Source organism: Mugil cephalus, chromosome 22 (assembly GCF_022458985.1).
Source record: "Mugil cephalus isolate CIBA_MC_2020 chromosome 22, CIBA_Mcephalus_1.1, whole genome shotgun sequence".
In the NCBI taxonomy this organism is placed as follows: Eukaryota; Metazoa; Chordata; class Actinopteri; order Mugiliformes; family Mugilidae; genus Mugil; species Mugil cephalus.
In genome coordinates, this window is record NC_061791.1 from 11,004,683 (window position 1) to 11,022,908 (window position 18,226).

The window sequence follows — 18,226 nt, forward strand, 5'->3', positions numbered from 1 at the left end:
GTGGGTGGGTGGCTGTGTTTTGAAGGTGCAAACAACAACAACAGAAAAAAAAATAGCTAGTCTTCTCAGCAGGTCACCGCAACATGGGAAAGAGCAGCCTATTTGTCGTACTGTTTTTGGCACTGCCACCAAGCTGCAGAGGACAGCTACAACAGGCACATGTGCAAATCAAGTCAGAGACATCATCACTCATCCATTACTCATTCATATCTACTTGTGGTAGAACTTTAGCTGAGCCAACGTTGATCGTTCGTCTAATCCCTGACATCTGATGAAGTGGATGTGCAGTACATTTACGCTTTTCCGTAAAGTCATGCGGTGATCTGTTGAGAGTAGTCATCCAGTTCAACCTGCAAAGTTTGGGCACTGCATATATTTTTTGCTGCATTTTGTTGTCATAAGATGTTCAATGTTATTTACTTTTCCTGTCAGTGGTCATGATGTTATACCTGATCGCTGTATCTAACTACATCCAGTACACACAAATACTACTTCCTATTAAGCTCTTTATGAGCTCAACCTTTTCCCTAGGAACCTTTGATCCAGCGTTCACAAACTTTTTATCAGGTAATAATCACCGGATGTGGCTTTATTTAACACACATTATGTTATTGATTGTTGAAACTTAGCCATTACTCTACATTATCTAATCAGCATCTTGGCGGATGAATGGTAACTCAAGTCACTGCATGCCCAGGATTTCTCTCTTGGAGAACTTATAAAAAACACAGGGAAGGAAATAAGCTCGTGCACACATCTGCATCTTTTGATATGAATTTGCATTGGCTGTTATGTATAATATTGACTCTTCATATCTGGAGGTGCAGTACTTGAAACGTACATGTAAAATAATCAAAGATATCTCTGCCATGAACCAGAAATATAGTTCATTCATTCATTCATTCCCCAAGTCACACAGTTTTCAGACTTCATCTGTAGTAATTTTCATTGCTGGGTTTATTTGCCACAAGAATTCATTGTAATGTATTGTGAAAAACAGATGATTCAGGAAGTGTAAGCAATGACTTTGTAATAGTGGTAATACACATGACTACAAGGTGACACATGATTTACCGTAAGGCAAGTTGAAAAAAAAAAAGATAATCAGTGTTCCAAGAAAAATAAGAGTGTATGGAATTTCACCGTCAAATTTTGTTAAGGTTACTGAGATGTTACTAATTTCTCTACGGAAGTGATTAGAGTATACTTGATTGCAAACTGTGTTGAAGAAATTTGTCAAGAAGAAAGTTAAATCGGTGCATCCTTGGGCATGTCACATGGCGTTCTGTAAGAATATGGTATAAGAAACTCCATCACCCACTGTCAAGTAGTAGTTTCTATTTCAGAACTCAGTGTTGAATGGGAAGTCCTTGTGCTTCGTGCACCTACAGAGAGAAAAAAAATAAATAAATTGCGAATTTAGAAAAGGTTGTCCAGCATGCAATAAATTAATCTCTCAAACTAAGAGTACAATGATATGCAGTCTCACCATCTCATGTCACAGGCTCTCCAGTTCCTGTTGAAGCCCATTATAGTCTTCATTTCCCCATCAGTCAATTTAAAGTCAAACACCTGCAAACATTTTAAACAAAAGTTTTATTTAAGTAAAGAAAATGTAGGCCTAATCGAAGAAATTAAAATAAAAAATATGCTCAGCTAAATACCTGGAAGTTCTCCTGAATGCGTTGCGGTGTGATTGACTTGGGGATCACAACCACATTTCTCTGGATGTGGAAGCGGATCAAGACCTGGCAGAAGGGGAGGCAGGGTTTAAATGTGACTTTACATTTAAGTTGATTATCATAAAAATGCTGGGCAAATAGCAACCACATTAACCACATGTTTCTATATATATATATGTTTTTCTATATTTTATTTGCTTGTGCCAGTGTGTGAGTTCTGAACCTGAGCAGTTGTCTTCTTGTGCTTCTTGGCAATGGCTTCAATTTCAGGGTTATCCAGAAGAGACGGTTCACCCTCTTTGGCCCTGCAATTCATAGGAATTATTTGGTACGTGTCTTTTACAGGATTCTCCAAGTCTTTTAGGCCCTTTCAGACTTCTTCCCCTAGAGCAGGCTTTATGTCTTTAAGACATGCAGTTTAACTAGCTGATTTGTTTCATAGATAAACAGATATAGTTGGGTGTCATCTGCATAGCATAGAGATTTAGATCCATGTATATTATAAAAACTATCAGTCCTAATACAGAACCCTGTGGAACTACGTACATAACTTTTTTCTATGTGTAAGAATCATTGTTGACCTGAACAAATGAACATCTACCTGATCACTAACACATGAACCACCCTAATGCAATTCCTTTAATCCTAACATCAGCAACGCCACCTGAAGACAAAGCAACTGTGACACAGTAATATAAAGGTGTGCAATTGCACAAGTGCAGACTGACATTCAAGTGTGAAAAGGCCTTAAGCTTCTTTCAAAATAAGTATTGTCTCCTGCTAGTTTGAAAAATTTTTTTGACAACTGACCATGGTCTGTCAGGGGACCCCAGGGGGCTGTAAGCTGTCACTGTGATACCCTTCGAGTGGCAGTAGTTGATCATTTTCTCCTGGGTGAGGTATGGGTGGCACTCCACCTTGTGGGACAAAGACACAAGAACCATAAATCATAAGTGAGCAATCAATAAGTCGTCGAAAAAAATTAAACAACACAACTACATTTGAAGCTAACTACATCCGTATCACAGAGCTAACACTAAGCCTAAAGAGTTTAGTGTACTTATTAAGGGTCATTTTAAGGAATACATTCATTTCTGCTCAAAAACCTGAGACTCATTTGTTCTGTGTTTGGTGAATGTGATAACAAAAGGCAGCAGGAGAATAGTTTTATGATATAATATATGACAAAGCAGGACACAAGGTCACCTCAACTAACTGGACTACCCTGAGGGAAAACTACTGAGGTCCATTATGAATTAACAAGACCTTCACTTTTTCAGACCTGCATGGAAGAGACAGATAGTGTCATTATGGCCTCTTGCCCTTTAAAAACCTCAAACTTGAAATGTATCTGTTTTCCTGCTGCCAGATATCCTTGGCTCAAACATGCCATATCTAAAACAACTGTAGTTAACCAATGCTTTGCTGCTAATATTTACCACGCAAAAGTGATATGTCCCACAAAGTAATGTTACAGGGAGGTGACATTACTTATGTAAGGAAGTCCTTAAGTGTACCTGGTGGTTGGCAGGCTTGTATTTGAGGCCTGGTTTGTTGAGAATGGCTTCAATCTGATCCTTGTTGAAGTTGGAGATACCAATAGCTTTGACCAAACCGGCATCCACCAACTCTTCCATCCCCTGAGAAAATAAGACCATAAAAACACATTTACCTTGCCGTTGATAAAATGTAGGTTTAGAGGCTGAATATTGCTTTTCATATTAAGCTCAATTAGTGCCTCCTTGCAACGGTGTAGCTGCAGTTTACCTGCATTCCCTTTGCTACAGTGATCTAAGGTCTGGTCACCATGCGTCTTTTTTTTTTTTTTTTTTACAAAACCATAGTTGTTTAACTTACCTCCCATGTGTCCAGGAAGTAGGTATCATCAAAGATTATTTCTCCTGCACTGTCCGTAGGAAAAATTTCACTTCCGGCCTGAAACATGACAATGGATTAATGTCCCTAAGGTTTACAATGCATTGCTATGTGTTCACAGAAGGTACAGAAAAATGGCTTTAGGGACATGTTATCATTTGCTATACAGCTGATTAATAAAAGCACACACAGGACAAATAAGTAAGTAAAACTTTATTTAAAAAACAGTGCACCAACCTTGAAACCTACAGGTGAGTGCACTAGATACAGGTCCAGGTACTTCAACTTGAGATCACTGAGAGTCTTCTCACAGGCTTTTCTCACCAGGGACTTCTCATGGTAAGTGCTCCACAACTTTGAAAGACATGAAAGTCAGTTAGTTAAGCAAGCATAATCAGATATTCAGTGTTAAATACGTTTTTTTTTTTTTCCAAAGTATTTTTCTAACAAATGACACCACATTTTGAACGCAAAACCTCACCTTACTGACAATGAACAGATCTTCTCTCTTGACCACTCCATCCTTGATCATGGCCTGGACACCCTCACCCACCTCTTCCTCATTCTGGTAGAGAAACGCCCCATCGATGTGCCTGTAACCCACTGAGATGGCTGCTTTCACTGCCTCAGTGACCTTACCTGGAGGAGACTAAAAGAAGTGGATGTTGGATAAAATAGAATGGTTATACAGTGCTGCACAGTAACAGCATTGTAATTTAACATTGTGGACTTAGGTCCTCTCCCATAAATGACTCATATATTGCATTATAATTCTCACCTGCATACAAGCTGCATACAAATACTAATAAGAACAACTAAATTATACAAATCACTTCTAGTTCTTAATTGTTCCCCAGTTTAGCTATTGGGGAAAAGGTTAGTTGGGAGACATTTAAATATCATTGGGTGAGTACTCCCAATGAACTTGTCCTGTCCTGACAATCTGGAGAACATGCACTTGTTTTATAGGTTAATTTGCACTCCTACTGCTACTTCCTCACATTACAGCAATTTAGCGACAATGTTTTCTTCGGGTCATTTCCTTGAGATTGATTGCATTGAGTTACAGTTTGAAGAAAAAAATGTTTAAACACTTATTCTGCAGCCTCTAGTCAAGACTTCGCTCATTGGGTTAATTATTAACTTTACACGAGGTCGAACAACACAGTAGGAGAAAAGCAACGTACCTTCCATGTCCCCAGTCCCACAATGGGCATCAGGGCACCGGTGTACAGTTTTACGGATGTTGCCATTTCTCCAGAGGATGAGCAGAAAGTGGATGTGGCTCAAATTGTCATTGTGATGGTTGTATATAAAGCGTTCTCTGTGACACCTCCCACAACATTACTGTAACAATAAATTTTTAGACTTGTGTTTGTTTAATCTCCACCCTTTTAATTTGATGTAGAACAAAGTTGAGGGTGTGAGCACTCCTGTGTTGGAGTCACTCCAAATAAATTATCAAATGCTATGCACTTGTTAATGGCCCGTTTCTATGATATGATGACTGAGCATGACCAGGCAAACTGTCAATTTCATGAATTTAATATATGATGTATCACCGCATGCCTTCTGAGATTGAAGGCAGGCTTATTCTTAGATCCGACTCAGATGACCCTGAACTATCCCTTAGTTATGCTGCTTCACATGATCACCGATCACTTATCTTCCACTTTCCTCTACTCTCACGTTTGTATCATGCTACATGTTTTATCCAGATGAATATTTAAAATGATCTGCTTGCTGCTTGTTTTTATTTTCTGTCTCCAGCAGGTTGGTCCCTCCATATGAACTGGGGTTCGTCCTACTAAAGGGGAGACTTTGTTTGCCTATGGGGTGCAGGGTCTGGGTTTTGCAATCTGGACTGGTTATTGAAGCCATACCTCGGTGGTTTCCTGAACTGACCGTAATGTGTAATATTTAGCACCTTTGTTCTTCATTTTGCCTATCTCTCACAGACAGTGCTGTGTAAATGTCATTGTCTAACGTCTGCACTTTGTGTACGTCTGTGGTGCGTGTGAGTGTGTGCACGCTGAGATTGCTCAGAATGTGGATTGGTTCCATAATTTTCGGAGAATGAACAAAAAGTTACAAGAACAAATATCGGTGTTTTGTCTTAAATGGGAAAGTGTAAGAAGTGCATTTGGTCTTAAGTAAAGTGGGAGTGCATAGGAGACGGACAGCGGGAACAGCACAGTAGATTCTGCAGTGGATAATGGGAGACAGTGGAAATAAGTTTCTTATACTCTATGTCATGAGGTTCACTGGAGAGCATTATGATCTAATGTGTGTTTGAAATGTTGGCAATCCCCATCTCAAGTTCTCTTTAGTGCCACCGTCTGTTCTAGAAAGCTGCTGTTCACGATGAAGTCCAGTAGAGAGCGTACTTTCTTAAGAGACGGAGGTTCTAGAACAGCTGCCGCGAGGAACGCAAGGTAACGGAGAAGAAACCAACCTGTCACAATCAAAAACAGTGACCTTATCGCACATTTTAAGAATATAAAAGACAAATAAAGGTGCATTTAAATTGCAAAGAAATGCCTTCACAGCATCTACATTTGGAGGAAAAATATGTATGAAGAATCACCACATAGAAGGTATGACGAGATTCACGAGCTCTGTCATTGCGACCGATGTTAATGTCGAGCGGTCAGTGCAAAAATACAAACGAATCGGTTCAGCCAAACTGGTTCTCTTCCATCAGTATAAAGGCGACACAGTTATGAGAAGGAACTGCACATGAAAAAAAAAGAGGTAGAATCTCACAAGATCTAATCACAGCATGACCAAATGTTACAATGTTACAAATCAGAGGTCAATTTCTCATTTGGGTCTAATGCTCTTGCATATTTCAGCATAGGGGTGGGTGGGTGGCTGTGTTTTCAAGGTGCAAAAAACAAAAAAAAAAACATAGCTAGTCTTCTCAGCAGGTCACCGCAACATGGGAAAGAGCAGCCTATTTGTCGTACTGTTTTTGGCACTGCCACCAAGCTGCAGAGGACAGCTACAACAGGCACATGTGCAAAGCAAGTCAGAGACTCCACACCCTGGTTCAGCTCAGCGAAAGTAAACTTGATTATCTTCTCAAGGCATCGACCAAATATGACCCGTGTGTTTGTTTAGTTTTGGCAAGTTTGAACCTGATCTAGGACAAAGTTAATAGTGTGAGCAGATTTGTGTTTATAGCTGGTTTAACAATTTCGATAAAACACTCTACGTGTGTTAATAAATCAGATTCTGTACTTTTTCTATTGTATTATGAATTACATAAATACAATACGTGATGTGTCACTGATAAATAACTGTGCACACATGTAAGCTCCTTTTATCCTTGAGGGATTTTCTAAAACAGGTTGTCATTGTTCTCAACATGCCCGGACTGTGGAGCACTTTTAATTGACCCTTGACCACTTGCTGAGTCAACCTTCCTGACATTTCACCCAATCTACCATTTACATATTGTGTACGAAGTGATTCAGATGTAAAAAGTGTTACTTCATACATAAGACATCATCACTCATCCATTACTCATTCATATCTACTCGTGATAGAACTTTAGCTGAGCCAACGTTGATCGTTCGTCTAATCCCTGACATCTGATGAAGTGGATGTGCAGTACATTTACGCTTTTCCGTAAAGTCATGCAGTGATCTGTTGAGAGTAGTCATCCAGTTCAACCTGCAAAGTTTGGGCACTGCATATGTTTTTTCGCTGCATTTCGTTGTCATAAGATGTCCAATGTTATTTACTTTTCCTGTCAGTGGTCATGATGTTATACCTGATCGCTGTATCTAACTACATCCAGTACACACAAATACTACTTCCTATGAGCTCTTTATGAGCTCATAGGAAGTAGTATTTGTGTGATCATAGGTTCCTTTTCCCTAGGAACCTATGATCCAGCGTTCACATACTTTTTATCAGGTAATAATCACCGGATATAGATATGTGGCTTTATTTAACACACATCATTTATTTAACATCATTATGTTATTGATTGTTGAAACGTAGCCATTACTCTACATTATCTAATCAGCATCTTGGCGGATGAATGGTAACTCGAGTCACTGCATGCCCAGGATTTCTCTCTTGGAGAACTAACAAAAACCACAGGGGAGGAAATAAGCTCCTGCACACATGTGCATCTTTTGATATGAATTTGCATTTCACTGTTATGTATAATATTGACTCTTCATATCTGGAGGTGCAGTACTTGACACGGACATGTAAAATAATCAAAGATATCTATGCCAAACGATCTACAAATGTAGTTCATTCATTCATTCATTCATTCATTCATTCATTCATTCATTCCCCAAGTCACATAGTTTTTAGACTTAATCTGTAGTAATTTTCATTGCTGGTTTTATTTGCCACAAGAATTCATTGTAATGACTTTGTAATAGTGGTAATACACATGACTACAAGGTGACACATGACTCACCCTAAGGCAAGTTGAAAAAAAAAAAAGATAATCAGTGTTCCGAGAAAAATAAGAGTGTATGGAATTTTGTATGTCAAATTATATGTTAAGGTTACTGAGATGTTACTAATTTCTCTACGGAAGTGATTAAAGTATACTTGATTGCAAACTGTGTTGAAGAAATTTGTCAAGAAGAAAGTTAAATCGGTGCATCCTTGGGCATGTCACATGGCGTTCTGTAAGAATACGGTATGAGAAACTCCATCACCCACTGTCAAGTAGTAGTTTCTATTTCAGAACTCAGTGTGGTATGGGAAGTCCTTGTGCTTTGTGTACCTATAGAGAGAAAAAATAAATAAATGGCGAATTTAGAAAAGGTTGTTCAGCATGCAACAAATGAGTCTCTCAAACTAAAGAGTACAATGATATGCAGTCTCACCATCTCAAGTCATAGGCTCTCCAGTTCCTGTTGAAGCCCATTATAGTCTTCATTTCCCCATCAGTCAATTTAAAGTCAAACACCTGCAAACATTTTAAACAATAGTTTTATTTAAGTAAAGAAAATGGAGGCCTAATTGAAGAAATTAAAATAAAAAATATGCTCAACTAAATACCTTGAAGTTCTCCTGAATGCGTTGCGGTGTGACTGACTTGGGGATCACAACCACATTTCTCTGGATGTGGAAGCGGATCAAGACCTGGCAGAAGGGGAGGCAGGGTTTAAATGTGACTTTACATTTAAGTTGATTATCATAAAAATGCTGGGCAAATAGCAACCACATTAACCACACGTTTCTATATATATATGTTTTTCTATATTTTATTTGCTTGTGCCAGTGTGTGAGTTCTGAACCTGAGCAGTTGTCTTCTTGTGCTTCTTGGCAATGGCTTCAATTTCAGGGTTATCCAGAAGAGATGGTTCACCCTCTTTGGCCCTGCAATTCATAGGAATTATTTGGTACGTGTCTTTTACAGGATTCTCCAAGTCTTTTAGGCCCTTTCAGACTTCTTCCCCTAGAGCAGGCTTTATGTCTTTAAGACATGCAGTTTAACTAGCTGATTTGTTTCATAGATAAACAGATATAGTTGGGTGTCATCTGCATAGCATAGAGATTTAGATCCATGTATATTATAAAAACTATCAGTCCTAATACAGAACCCTGTGGAACTACGTACATAACTTTTTTCTATGTGTAAGAATCATTGTTGACCTGAACAAATGAACATCTATCTGATCACTGACCATGGTCTGTCAGGGGACCCCAAGGGGCTGTAAGCTGTCACTGTGATACCCATCGAGTGGCAGTAGTTGATCATTTTCTCCTGGGTGAGGTATGGGTGGCACTCCACCTTGTGGGACAAAGACACAAGAACCATAAATCATAAGTGAGCAAGCAATAAGTCGTCGAAAAAAATTAAACAACACAATTACATTTGAAGCTAACTACATCCGTATCACAGAGCTAACACTAAGCCTAAAGAGTTTAGTGTACTGATTAAGGGTCATTTTAAGGAATACACTCATTGCTGCTCAAAAACCTGAGACTCATGTGTTTGGTGAATGTGATAACAAAAGGCAGCAGGATAATAGTTTTATGATATAATATATGACAAAGCAGGACACAAGGTTACCTCAACTAACTGGACTACCCTGAGGGAAAACTACTGAGGTCCATTATGAATTAACAAGACCTTCACTTTTTCAGACCTGCATGGAAGAGACAGATAGTGTCATTATGGCCTCTTGCCCTTTAAAAACCTCAAACTTGAAATGTATCTGTTTTCCTGCTGCCAGATATCCTTGGCTCAAACATGCCATATCTAAAACAACTGTAGTTAACCAATGCTTTCCTGCTAATATTTACCACGCAAAAGAGATATGTCCCACAAAGTAATGTTATAGGGAGGTGACATTACTGTAAGGAAGTCCTTAAGTGTACCTGGTGGTTGGCAGGCTTGTATTTGAGGCCTGGTTTGTTGAGAATGGCTTCAATCTGATCCTTGTTGAAGTTGGAGATACCAATAGCTTTGACCAAACCGGCATCCACCAGCTCTTCCATCCCCTGAGAAATAAGACCATAAAAACACATTTACCTTGCCGTTGATAAAATGTAGGTTTAGAGGCTGAATATTGCTTTTCATATTAAGCTCAATTAGTGCCTCCTTGCAACGGTGTAGCTGCAGTTTTCCTGCATTCCCTTCGCTACAGTGATCTTAGGTCTGGTCACCATGCGTCTTTGCTTCCAACATATCATGATATCCATGATATCAGCATGCCCTGCACAAGTTTTACAAAACCATAGTCGTTTAACTTACCTCCCATGTGTCCAGGAAGTAGCTATCGTCAAAGATTATTTCTCCTGCACTGTCCCTAGGATAAAGTTCACTTCCGGCCTGAAACATGACAAATGGATTAATGTCCTTAAGGTATACAATGCATTGCTATGTGTTCACAGAAGGTACAGAAAAAGGGCTTTAGCGACATGTTCTCATTTGCTATACAGCTGACTAATAACAGCACACACAGGACAAATAAGTAAGTAAAACTTAAAAAACAGTGCACCAACCTTGAAACCTATAGGCGAGTGCACTAAATACAGGTCCAGGTACTTCAATTTGAGATCACTCAGAGTCTTCTCACAGGCTTTTCTCACCAGGGACTTCTCATGGTAAGTGCTCCACAACTTTGAAAGACATGAAAGTCAGTTAGTTAAGCAAGCATAATCAGTAATTCAGTGTTAAATACGTTTATTTCAGTATTTTTCTAACAAATGACACCACATTTTGAACGCAAAACCTCACCTTACTGACAATGAACAGATCTTCTCTCTTGACCACTCCATCCTTGATCATGGCCTGGACACCCTCACCCACCTCTTCCTCATTCTGGTAGAGAAACGCCCCATCGATGTGCCTGTAACCCACTGAGATGGCTGCTTTCACTGCCTCAGTGACCTTACCTGGAGGAGACTAAAAGAAGTGGATGTTGGATGAAATAGAAATAGAATGGTTATACAGCGCTGCACAGTAACAGCATTGTAATTTAACATTGTGGACTTAGGTCCTCTCCCATAAATGACTCATATATTGCATTATAATTCTCACCTGCATACAAGCTGCATACAAATACTAATAAGAACAACTAAATTATACAAACCACTTCTAGTTCTTAATTGTTCCCCAGTTTAGCTATTGGGGAAAAGGTTAGTTGGGAGACATTTAAATATCATTGGGTGAGTACTCCCAATGAACTTGTCCTGTCCTGACAATCTGGAGAACATGCACTTGCTTTATAGGTTAATTTGCACTCCTACTGCTACTTCCTCACATTACAGCAATTTAGCGACAATGTTTTCTTCGGGTCATTTCCTTGAGATTGATTGCATTGAGTTACAGTTTGAAGAAAAAAACGTTTAAACACTTATTCTGCAGCCTCTAGTCAAGACTCCGCTCATCAGGTTAATTATTAACTTTACACGAGGTCGAACAACACAGTAGGAGAAAAGCAACGTACCTTCCATGTCCCCAGTCCCACAATGGGCATCAGGGCACTGGTGTACAGTTTTACGGATGTTGCCATTTCTCCAGAGGGTGAGCAGAAAGTGGATGTGGCTCAAATTGTCATTGTGATGGTTGAATATAAAGCGTTCTCTGTGACACCTCCCACAACATTACTGTAACAATAAAATTTTAGACTTGTGTTTGTTTAATGTCCACCTTTTTAATTTGATGTAGAACAAAGTTGAGGTGTGAGCACTCCTGTATTGGAGTCACTCCAAATAAATTATCAAATGCTATGCACTTTTTAATGGCCCGTTTCTATGATATGATGACTGAGCATGACCAGGCAAACTGTCAATTTCATGAATTTAATATATGATGTATCACCGCATGCCTTCTGAGATTGAAGGCAGGCTTATTCTTAGATCCGACTCAGATGACCCTGAACTATCCCTTAGTTATGCTGCTTCCCATGATCACCAATCACTTATCTTCCACTTTCCTCTACTCTCACGTTTGTATCATGCTACATGTTTTATCCAGATGAATATTTAAAATTATCTGCTTGCTGCTTGTTTTTATTTTCTGTCTCCAGCAGGTTGGTCCCTCCATATGAACTAGGGTTCATCCTACTAAAGGGGAGAATTTGTTTCTCTATGGGGTTCAGGGTCTGGGTTTTGCAATCTGGACTGGTTACTGAACCCATACCATTGAAAACTGAATAGAAAAACATCTAACTCTGCATTAGCATATAGTGCAGATGCTGGTTAAAACTCCAAACTTATCTAATTGGAACTGGTCCACAGACTCGCCTCTCCATTCATAAATTATGCCACAAATGTCACTTCATCTTCATCTGCTTATATTCACAAGGACATTTCTCAAATGGTAGATTTTTGCTGTTTCATATATGACTGGACAGGGTAATTCCTTAACTGACCCCTCAACTTCTGCTGAATCACGCTTGCTGATCTCAGTAATTGCATAGCATTCTTATCAGCACAGTCAACAGCGTCTAATAAGCCTGTTTCATCTAATCTTTAACACGCATTAATACATACCGCTATACAGTTGTGTGAAAAAGCATGGATCCTAATTTCTTATTTTTTTTTTCATGTTTGTCACACTTAAATGTGTCAGATCTTCAAACATATTCAAATATTAGTCAAAGACAAGTAAGCACAATATGCAGTTTCTAAATGAATGGCTTTTTATCACTAATGGAAAATAATCCAAACCTACATGACTCTGTGTGAAAAAGTGATTGTCCCCTAAACCTAATAACGGGCTGGGCCACCCTGAGCTGCAACAACTACAACTGAGCGATAACTTGCAATGAGTCACTGACAGCATTGTGTAGGAGTTGTGAGCCGCTCGTCTTTGCAGAATTACTGTAATTCAGGAACATTGGAGGGCTTTCCAACATGAACCGCCTTTTTAAGGTCATGCCACATCATCTCAGTAGGATTCAGGTCAGGAAGTTGACTGGGCCACTCCGAAGTGTTCATTCAGTTTTTCTTCCGTCATTCAGAGGTGGACTGGCTGGTGAAGAAACCCTGAAGAACCCAACTTTGCTTGATCTTGAGGTCATGAACAGATAGGCGGGGCCATGTAGGTTTGGATTTTTTTTCCCCCTTAAAAATAAAAACCTTAATTTAAACATTGCATTTTGTGTTTACCTGATTAAAGATTAAATCTGTCTTTGTAAAGGTTAAAGATTAAAATTGTTTGACGATCTGAAGCATTTAGGTCAGAATTCTGACTTTTTTCTCAGAAGTTTAAAGTCAGAACCCACTTTTCTTTTCTCACAGTGGCCCTAATCCTCTTCAGTACATTACTAATGCTACTCATATACTGTTATTTCTCGATATATAGTATTCTTAACCAAAACCCACTGCAACTTATCCAAAGCATATTGGTCAAAAGTTAGTTGTTGCAGCTGTCCAGAGCTCGGTTTCATGAAAGCCCAGCCACCAGTGACACCAGACAGTACAGCAGCCAGCCAGTGAAGTTAGTCATCATGTCAAGGCCAAAGCTCTCCAGTGTTCAGGGAAGAAGAAGAAAAGAGGAGGCAGGAAAAAGACAGTGGTAATTGGTAAGTAATTGTTGCTAGCCAGCTTAATAGGATGAGACAGTGGAGACAGCATAATGTTACATGCAGTAAGTTATGTCGTAACAACTGGTCCTGTCTACATCCATTGTAAGTCTAATCATGAAGTCTCACAACAGCTGCACTATGTTGCAGATGACTTTGCTGCAAAGAAGACAAGACGAGTGAGGATGTCAAGTCAGCCTCTCCAAATGTAGACAATGTCAGAATCACTAATTTTCCTCGGTTGTCATTCATTAACATGACGCTGCCTCCAGGTTATTTTGTACATAGGGCCCAATGTTTATTGTAGGACATTGCTACATTATGCATATATTGCAGTTTTTTGAGCAATTCTCTTATGTTGCAATATTTCTATTTTATTTAGTGCATTAGGTATCTTATTTATATGCTGATTCATTTTGTGTAAATTTTGCATGTGTTTTAATTGTGTAGTATTTTGTATTTTATAGTTTGTTATTGTTTGTTTGTTTGAAGTGTGAAATAAAGTGAAGTGAAATTGAACTGTGCCACTTGTTTTTTAATACTGCCTTTAACTGTTGGTATTTTGTTGCATGTAACATAGAGTTGTATTTACCCATGTGTGCTCTAGAACAAAAATGACATTCTCATTCAGATGCATGAATGAACACATGATTCACACAACCTTTCGGAATTTTCTCAGAATAACGAAGGCATCATTCCCAAGCTGACCAGGTTTCATGCAATTCTGGGCAGATCTTGCACATCGTCACATGTTTTGTTCTGACGCACTGCTCCCCCTGCAGTACCTTTCCCTGTACTGCTTCATTTCCATGATGTGGTTGCATGGCACGCTAGGCAGACTGAACTAATCAAACCCAGATGTACATTCTTTGTGCAGATTGGACCCTCCTCCTCTGTCAGTTGCGTAAGAGGCTGCCTCCTATTATATTCAGAGGCAGGAGTTAGTGGCAGTAAAAGACAGCTCTGACTGCATGTTGCTGCTGCTACACGGAGGACATTAGATTGCCAAGATGATTCCTGCAATTACGCTCAACAACGGAGCCGAAATGCCTATTCTGGGTCTGGGAACGTGGAGGGTATGGATTTTCCACTTCTACCTCGCAGTGGTCTATTATATTGGTGTTTTGTGCTCATATAATGTATAATTATAATTCCATGTCTTGATGCCTGAATATAGGTTCAAGTCTGTCAATTAAGTAGCACAATGTACAGTACAGCCAATATTCAATATATTTTACAACTGGTATGCCATCACCGTGGTGTTAATTTGATACCACTGTGTTTTTTTTTAAAAACGAAAGTAACGTTCACAGGAAAAAGCCAGAACACAGACAGTTATTGCAACATGCTTACAATGCTTTTGTGTCACCCTAAATCATCAGTCGGACCCCGGTAAGGTCACCGAGGCCGTGAAGGAGGCTCTAGCGTGCGGCTACAGGCACATAGATGGTGCATATCTGTATGAGAATGAAGAAGAGGTTGGTGCTGGAGTTCAGGCTATGATCGACCAGGGAGTTGTAAAGAGGAAGGATGTGTTCATCGTCAGTAAGGTAAGAGCCAGTCGGCTGAAAAACACACATTTGCAGTCTGTGACAGCACATGTAACAAATTAGACACACGTTACCGTGTTCACACTACACCCCAAAAGCATGTAAGTCTATGTTTGTAAAACCCCCGTTTGTTTTTCCTAGCTATGGTGTACGTTCCACGTCCCGTCGATGGTGAGGGGAGCATGTGAGAAGACTCTGGCAGATCTGAAGATGGATTACTTGGACCTTTATCTGATGCATTTCCCTATGGGAATGAAGGTCTAGACACTACCCTATCTCACGGCTATAAGAAACACAACATTCTCTTTATAAAACTAAACACAGACTTCAAATTGCATGTCGAGCCTAGCAAACTTGACCTCAGATTCTGATGAACATTTGTTCTATACTGTGTGTTTAAAACCTCGATGCTTCATTTAGAGATAGAAGAAACTTCACGGTTTAGGTTTGACAGATTTCTTTTTTGCCACTGCAGCCAGGGGATGATCCATTCCCTCTAGATGAAGAAGGCTACGCAATCCCTGATGACAGCAACTTCTTGGACACTTGGGAGGTAATCAAATTGAATCAATGCAGTGACTAAACACAGTCAATCATCACAATCAACTGACTTGCAGGCAGTTTAGTCAAACTACCTCACTAACACTAGCGTGCGATGTCTCCAAAAGGAAATGGAAAAGCTTGTGGATGCTGGGTTGGTCAAAGCCATCGGCGTCTCCAATTTCAACAAAGACCAGATTGAAGCCATACTCAACAAGCCCGGCCTCAAGTACAAGCCTGTTAACAACCAGGTGGAAGCAGGATTTTCATCATAATGTACTGAAAAACAGCACAAGTGGAAAATAAAATCTAAACTATTGTGATTATCTGTGTAGATCGAGTGCCACCCATACCTGACCCAGGAGAAGCTGATAAACTACTGCCACTCGAAGGGCATCTCAGTGACATCTTACGGCCCACTGGGTTCCCCCGACAGACCCTGGTGAGAGGAACCATACATACAGAACATGAGATAGGAACTGCTGGCATCTTACTAGGAACTAGATCTATCTATCACTCAACAGTAAATCCTTATATATCACAGAAGATGAAGCAATGTTGCAATGTTACAAGAACTGTCACTCATTTCTCTTCCGGTTTTATTTACAAAAGGGCTTCGTCTGATCAACCCTCTCTGCTCGAAGAACCTACGATCAAAGCCATTGCTAAAAAGTACAACAAGACTCCAGGGCAGGTAAGAAGAAAATCATCGTCTACTGTAGCTTTCGATGTTTTTTTTTTTTCTTTGCCATATAAGAATGTGAAGCATTTTGGATCAAGTCCCTTATGGAGTAGATTAAATAAGCATAGACTGTTGCATTTTGGAGGTTCTTGTTGGGTATGCTAAGGGATCACACTCCAGATGGGAGCAGCACGAGGGTAGGGCGCGAACAAACGGATACGATATCGCAATGACACGGGCAGGTTAACTCCAACATGTGCGTAACTGCTTCATCGAAAATGACGTACATTTGCAAATACGGAGGCCAGTAAGAAGAAAGTCGATGCCGTCACATGATGGATTAAAAATCAGAATCATGGGAGGCTGAACACTACAGTATTGTGTGCTGAACCAACAACTATGTGGTCATGCAGTGACATGAAAGCAGAAAATAACGGTCTTACGAATAATTCCCCACCAGATTCTCCTCAGGTTCCACAGCCAGAGGAACGTGATAGTCATTCCCAAGTCAGTAACACCCCATCGCATCAAGGAAAACTTCCAGGTATAGTAATCTTGAAAGATCAGGAGGTGATTCTCATCTTATCCAAACTCGGGTCATTTTAGGTTTAGTTGCATAAATAATCACTATAATCTACCTTGTTATTTGACTTTAACTTGTGATTAGCTTTAGATTAGACTGAATAATGAGTCCATGACACAGACAGCGCACAGAGGGAAGCTTCAGTCGCTGGCCTCAGGTCATTAGCCCCTTTTTCTGTTTCAGTTGTTTGACTTTGAGATAAGCCAAGATGACATGACGACCATGCTGAGCTTAAACAAGAACTGGAGAGCATTTGATATGAAATGGTGAGTAAAGATAAAGCAACATAAAGAGGGGCGGGAAAATACAGGGCCATATAAAAGGGATTACATTATCATCTTAACGTCTTAAACTGATGAATATTCCTTGTCTTTTCTGTTTAGGGGATCAAAACACAAGGACTTCCCCCTGAATACAGAATTCTAACCGAGCCAAACATTATGATGCACTATTTCTGCATCAGTTCCTGAGACTTAAACAAATCCTTAGCTTCTACCTTACTAATGTGCTTTTATAGACAGTGCCTGAATAACTCTTCCTGCTCGTACTTGAATCTGTTGTTTCACAATTCTTACATTTATATTAGGAATTAAATGAACTGAACACTAAGGTGTGTAACTTTTATATTTTGATTTGATTATGATCTGTTACTTCAAATACACGTTGACTGTGAGTGAATAAATGCTGTGTAGCTACGGAAGCGGGGTTTTGTTGGACCAAAAAAAATTCACCGAAAATGTTGAAACACTGTTACCGGGACCAGTAATATAAAACTAAAAACCGCACAATTACTGCACGTTTGTGGATGTCACTCACGTACAAAGACTGTATAAGATGCAAAATACAGGAACTGGAGACAATAAAAAAGTTCGTTCAAGAGAAGTGATCCATGCACTACAGTATGTTGCCATGTTTGAAAGCTCCGTACTAAAGGAAACTCAACAAACACCATCAAGCACAAACAGTACTAACAAAGACAGGCTTAAATATTTACATGTGCTCAGCCCAATGTGACTCATTTATGCAGTGTTTGGTTTATCTTTTTCATGATATATTTATACTGTTCCTATGTGTTTCTTGTTTTCCTAATGAATCACTGTTACTGTGTCAGACTGTTCATTTCTGTGCAGAATTTGTTACATGAATAAACTTGCTTTTAGTACGAACCATAGTGACAGTACCGTGTGTGATATGTGAAAAACTATTTTACCAGGAACAACGTGGCTACGTGGATCCACCTCTTCCCTCAGACTTCATTTCTGGACACTCGAGATGCTAGAAATTGCATGTTTCTA

At 39.5% G+C, this 18,226-nt stretch overlaps 3 protein-coding genes across 3 annotated transcripts; 1 reads left to right on the top strand and 2 right to left on the bottom strand.

Moving 5' to 3' along the window:
* Nucleotides 1-939: 939 nt before the first annotated feature.
* Nucleotides 940-7,250, bottom strand: LOC125000065 (aldo-keto reductase family 1 member B1-like). Its single transcript, XM_047575409.1, has 10 exons — nucleotides 4,745-7,250; nucleotides 4,039-4,206; nucleotides 3,795-3,911; nucleotides 3,540-3,617; nucleotides 3,200-3,322; nucleotides 2,493-2,599; nucleotides 1,906-1,987; nucleotides 1,665-1,748; nucleotides 1,490-1,572; nucleotides 940-1,385 (listed from the first exon to the last, which is right to left on the bottom strand). Exons 1-10 carry the CDS (start codon nucleotides 4,808-4,810, stop codon nucleotides 1,343-1,345), a joined length of 951 nt encoding a protein of 316 aa, XP_047431365.1. The 5' UTR covers nucleotides 4,811-7,250; the 3' UTR covers nucleotides 940-1,342.
* Nucleotides 7,251-7,905: 655 nt separating this feature from the next.
* Nucleotides 7,906-13,464, bottom strand: LOC125000064 (aldo-keto reductase family 1 member B1-like). Its single transcript, XM_047575408.1, has 10 exons — nucleotides 11,495-13,464; nucleotides 10,783-10,950; nucleotides 10,548-10,664; nucleotides 10,297-10,374; nucleotides 9,921-10,043; nucleotides 9,224-9,330; nucleotides 8,834-8,915; nucleotides 8,595-8,678; nucleotides 8,420-8,502; nucleotides 7,906-8,316 (listed from the first exon to the last, which is right to left on the bottom strand). Exons 1-10 carry the CDS (start codon nucleotides 11,558-11,560, stop codon nucleotides 8,274-8,276), a joined length of 951 nt encoding a protein of 316 aa, XP_047431364.1. The 5' UTR covers nucleotides 11,561-13,464; the 3' UTR covers nucleotides 7,906-8,273.
* A 971-nt stretch (nucleotides 13,465-14,435) lies between these two features.
* LOC125000063 (aldo-keto reductase family 1 member B1-like) lies at nucleotides 14,436-18,102 on the top strand. The gene is made up of 10 exons (XM_047575407.1): nucleotides 14,436-14,652; nucleotides 14,959-15,126; nucleotides 15,268-15,384; nucleotides 15,602-15,679; nucleotides 15,795-15,917; nucleotides 16,002-16,108; nucleotides 16,279-16,360; nucleotides 16,809-16,892; nucleotides 17,115-17,197; nucleotides 17,315-18,102. Exons 1-10 carry the CDS (start codon nucleotides 14,587-14,589, stop codon nucleotides 17,355-17,357), a joined length of 951 nt encoding a protein of 316 aa, XP_047431363.1. The 5' UTR covers nucleotides 14,436-14,586; the 3' UTR covers nucleotides 17,358-18,102.
* Nucleotides 18,103-18,226: the final 124 nt, after the last annotated feature.

Coding starts and splice junctions, on each gene's coding strand:
- LOC125000063 (XM_047575407.1), top strand. CDS start 14,587: ATGATTCCTGCAATTACGCTCAACAACGGAGCCGAAATGCCTATTCTG. Junction 14,653..14,958: donor TGGGTCTGGGAACGTGGAGG/GTATGGATTTTC, acceptor CTAAATCATCAG/TCGGACCCCGGTAAGGTCAC. Junction 15,680..15,794: donor ACTTCTTGGACACTTGGGAG/GTAATCAAATTG, acceptor TGTCTCCAAAAG/GAAATGGAAAAGCTTGTGGA.
- LOC125000064 (XM_047575408.1), bottom strand. CDS start 11,560: ATGGCAACATCCGTAAAACTGTACACCAGTGCCCTGATGCCCATTGTG. Junction 9,331..9,920: donor ACAAGCCTGCCAACCACCAG/GTACACTTAAGG, acceptor TTGTCCCACAAG/GTGGAGTGCCACCCATACCT. Junction 8,503..8,594: donor GCATTCAGGAGAACTTCAAG/GTATTTAGTTGA, acceptor AAATGTTTGCAG/GTGTTTGACTTTAAATTGAC.
- LOC125000065 (XM_047575409.1), bottom strand. CDS start 4,810: ATGGCAACATCCGTAAAACTGTACACCGGTGCCCTGATGCCCATTGTG. Junction 2,600..3,199: donor ACAAGCCTGCCAACCACCAG/GTACACTTAAGG, acceptor TTGTCCCACAAG/GTGGAGTGCCACCCATACCT. Junction 1,988..2,492: donor GGGTCCCCTGACAGACCATG/GTCAGTTGTCAA, acceptor TATGAATTGCAG/GGCCAAAGAGGGTGAACCGT.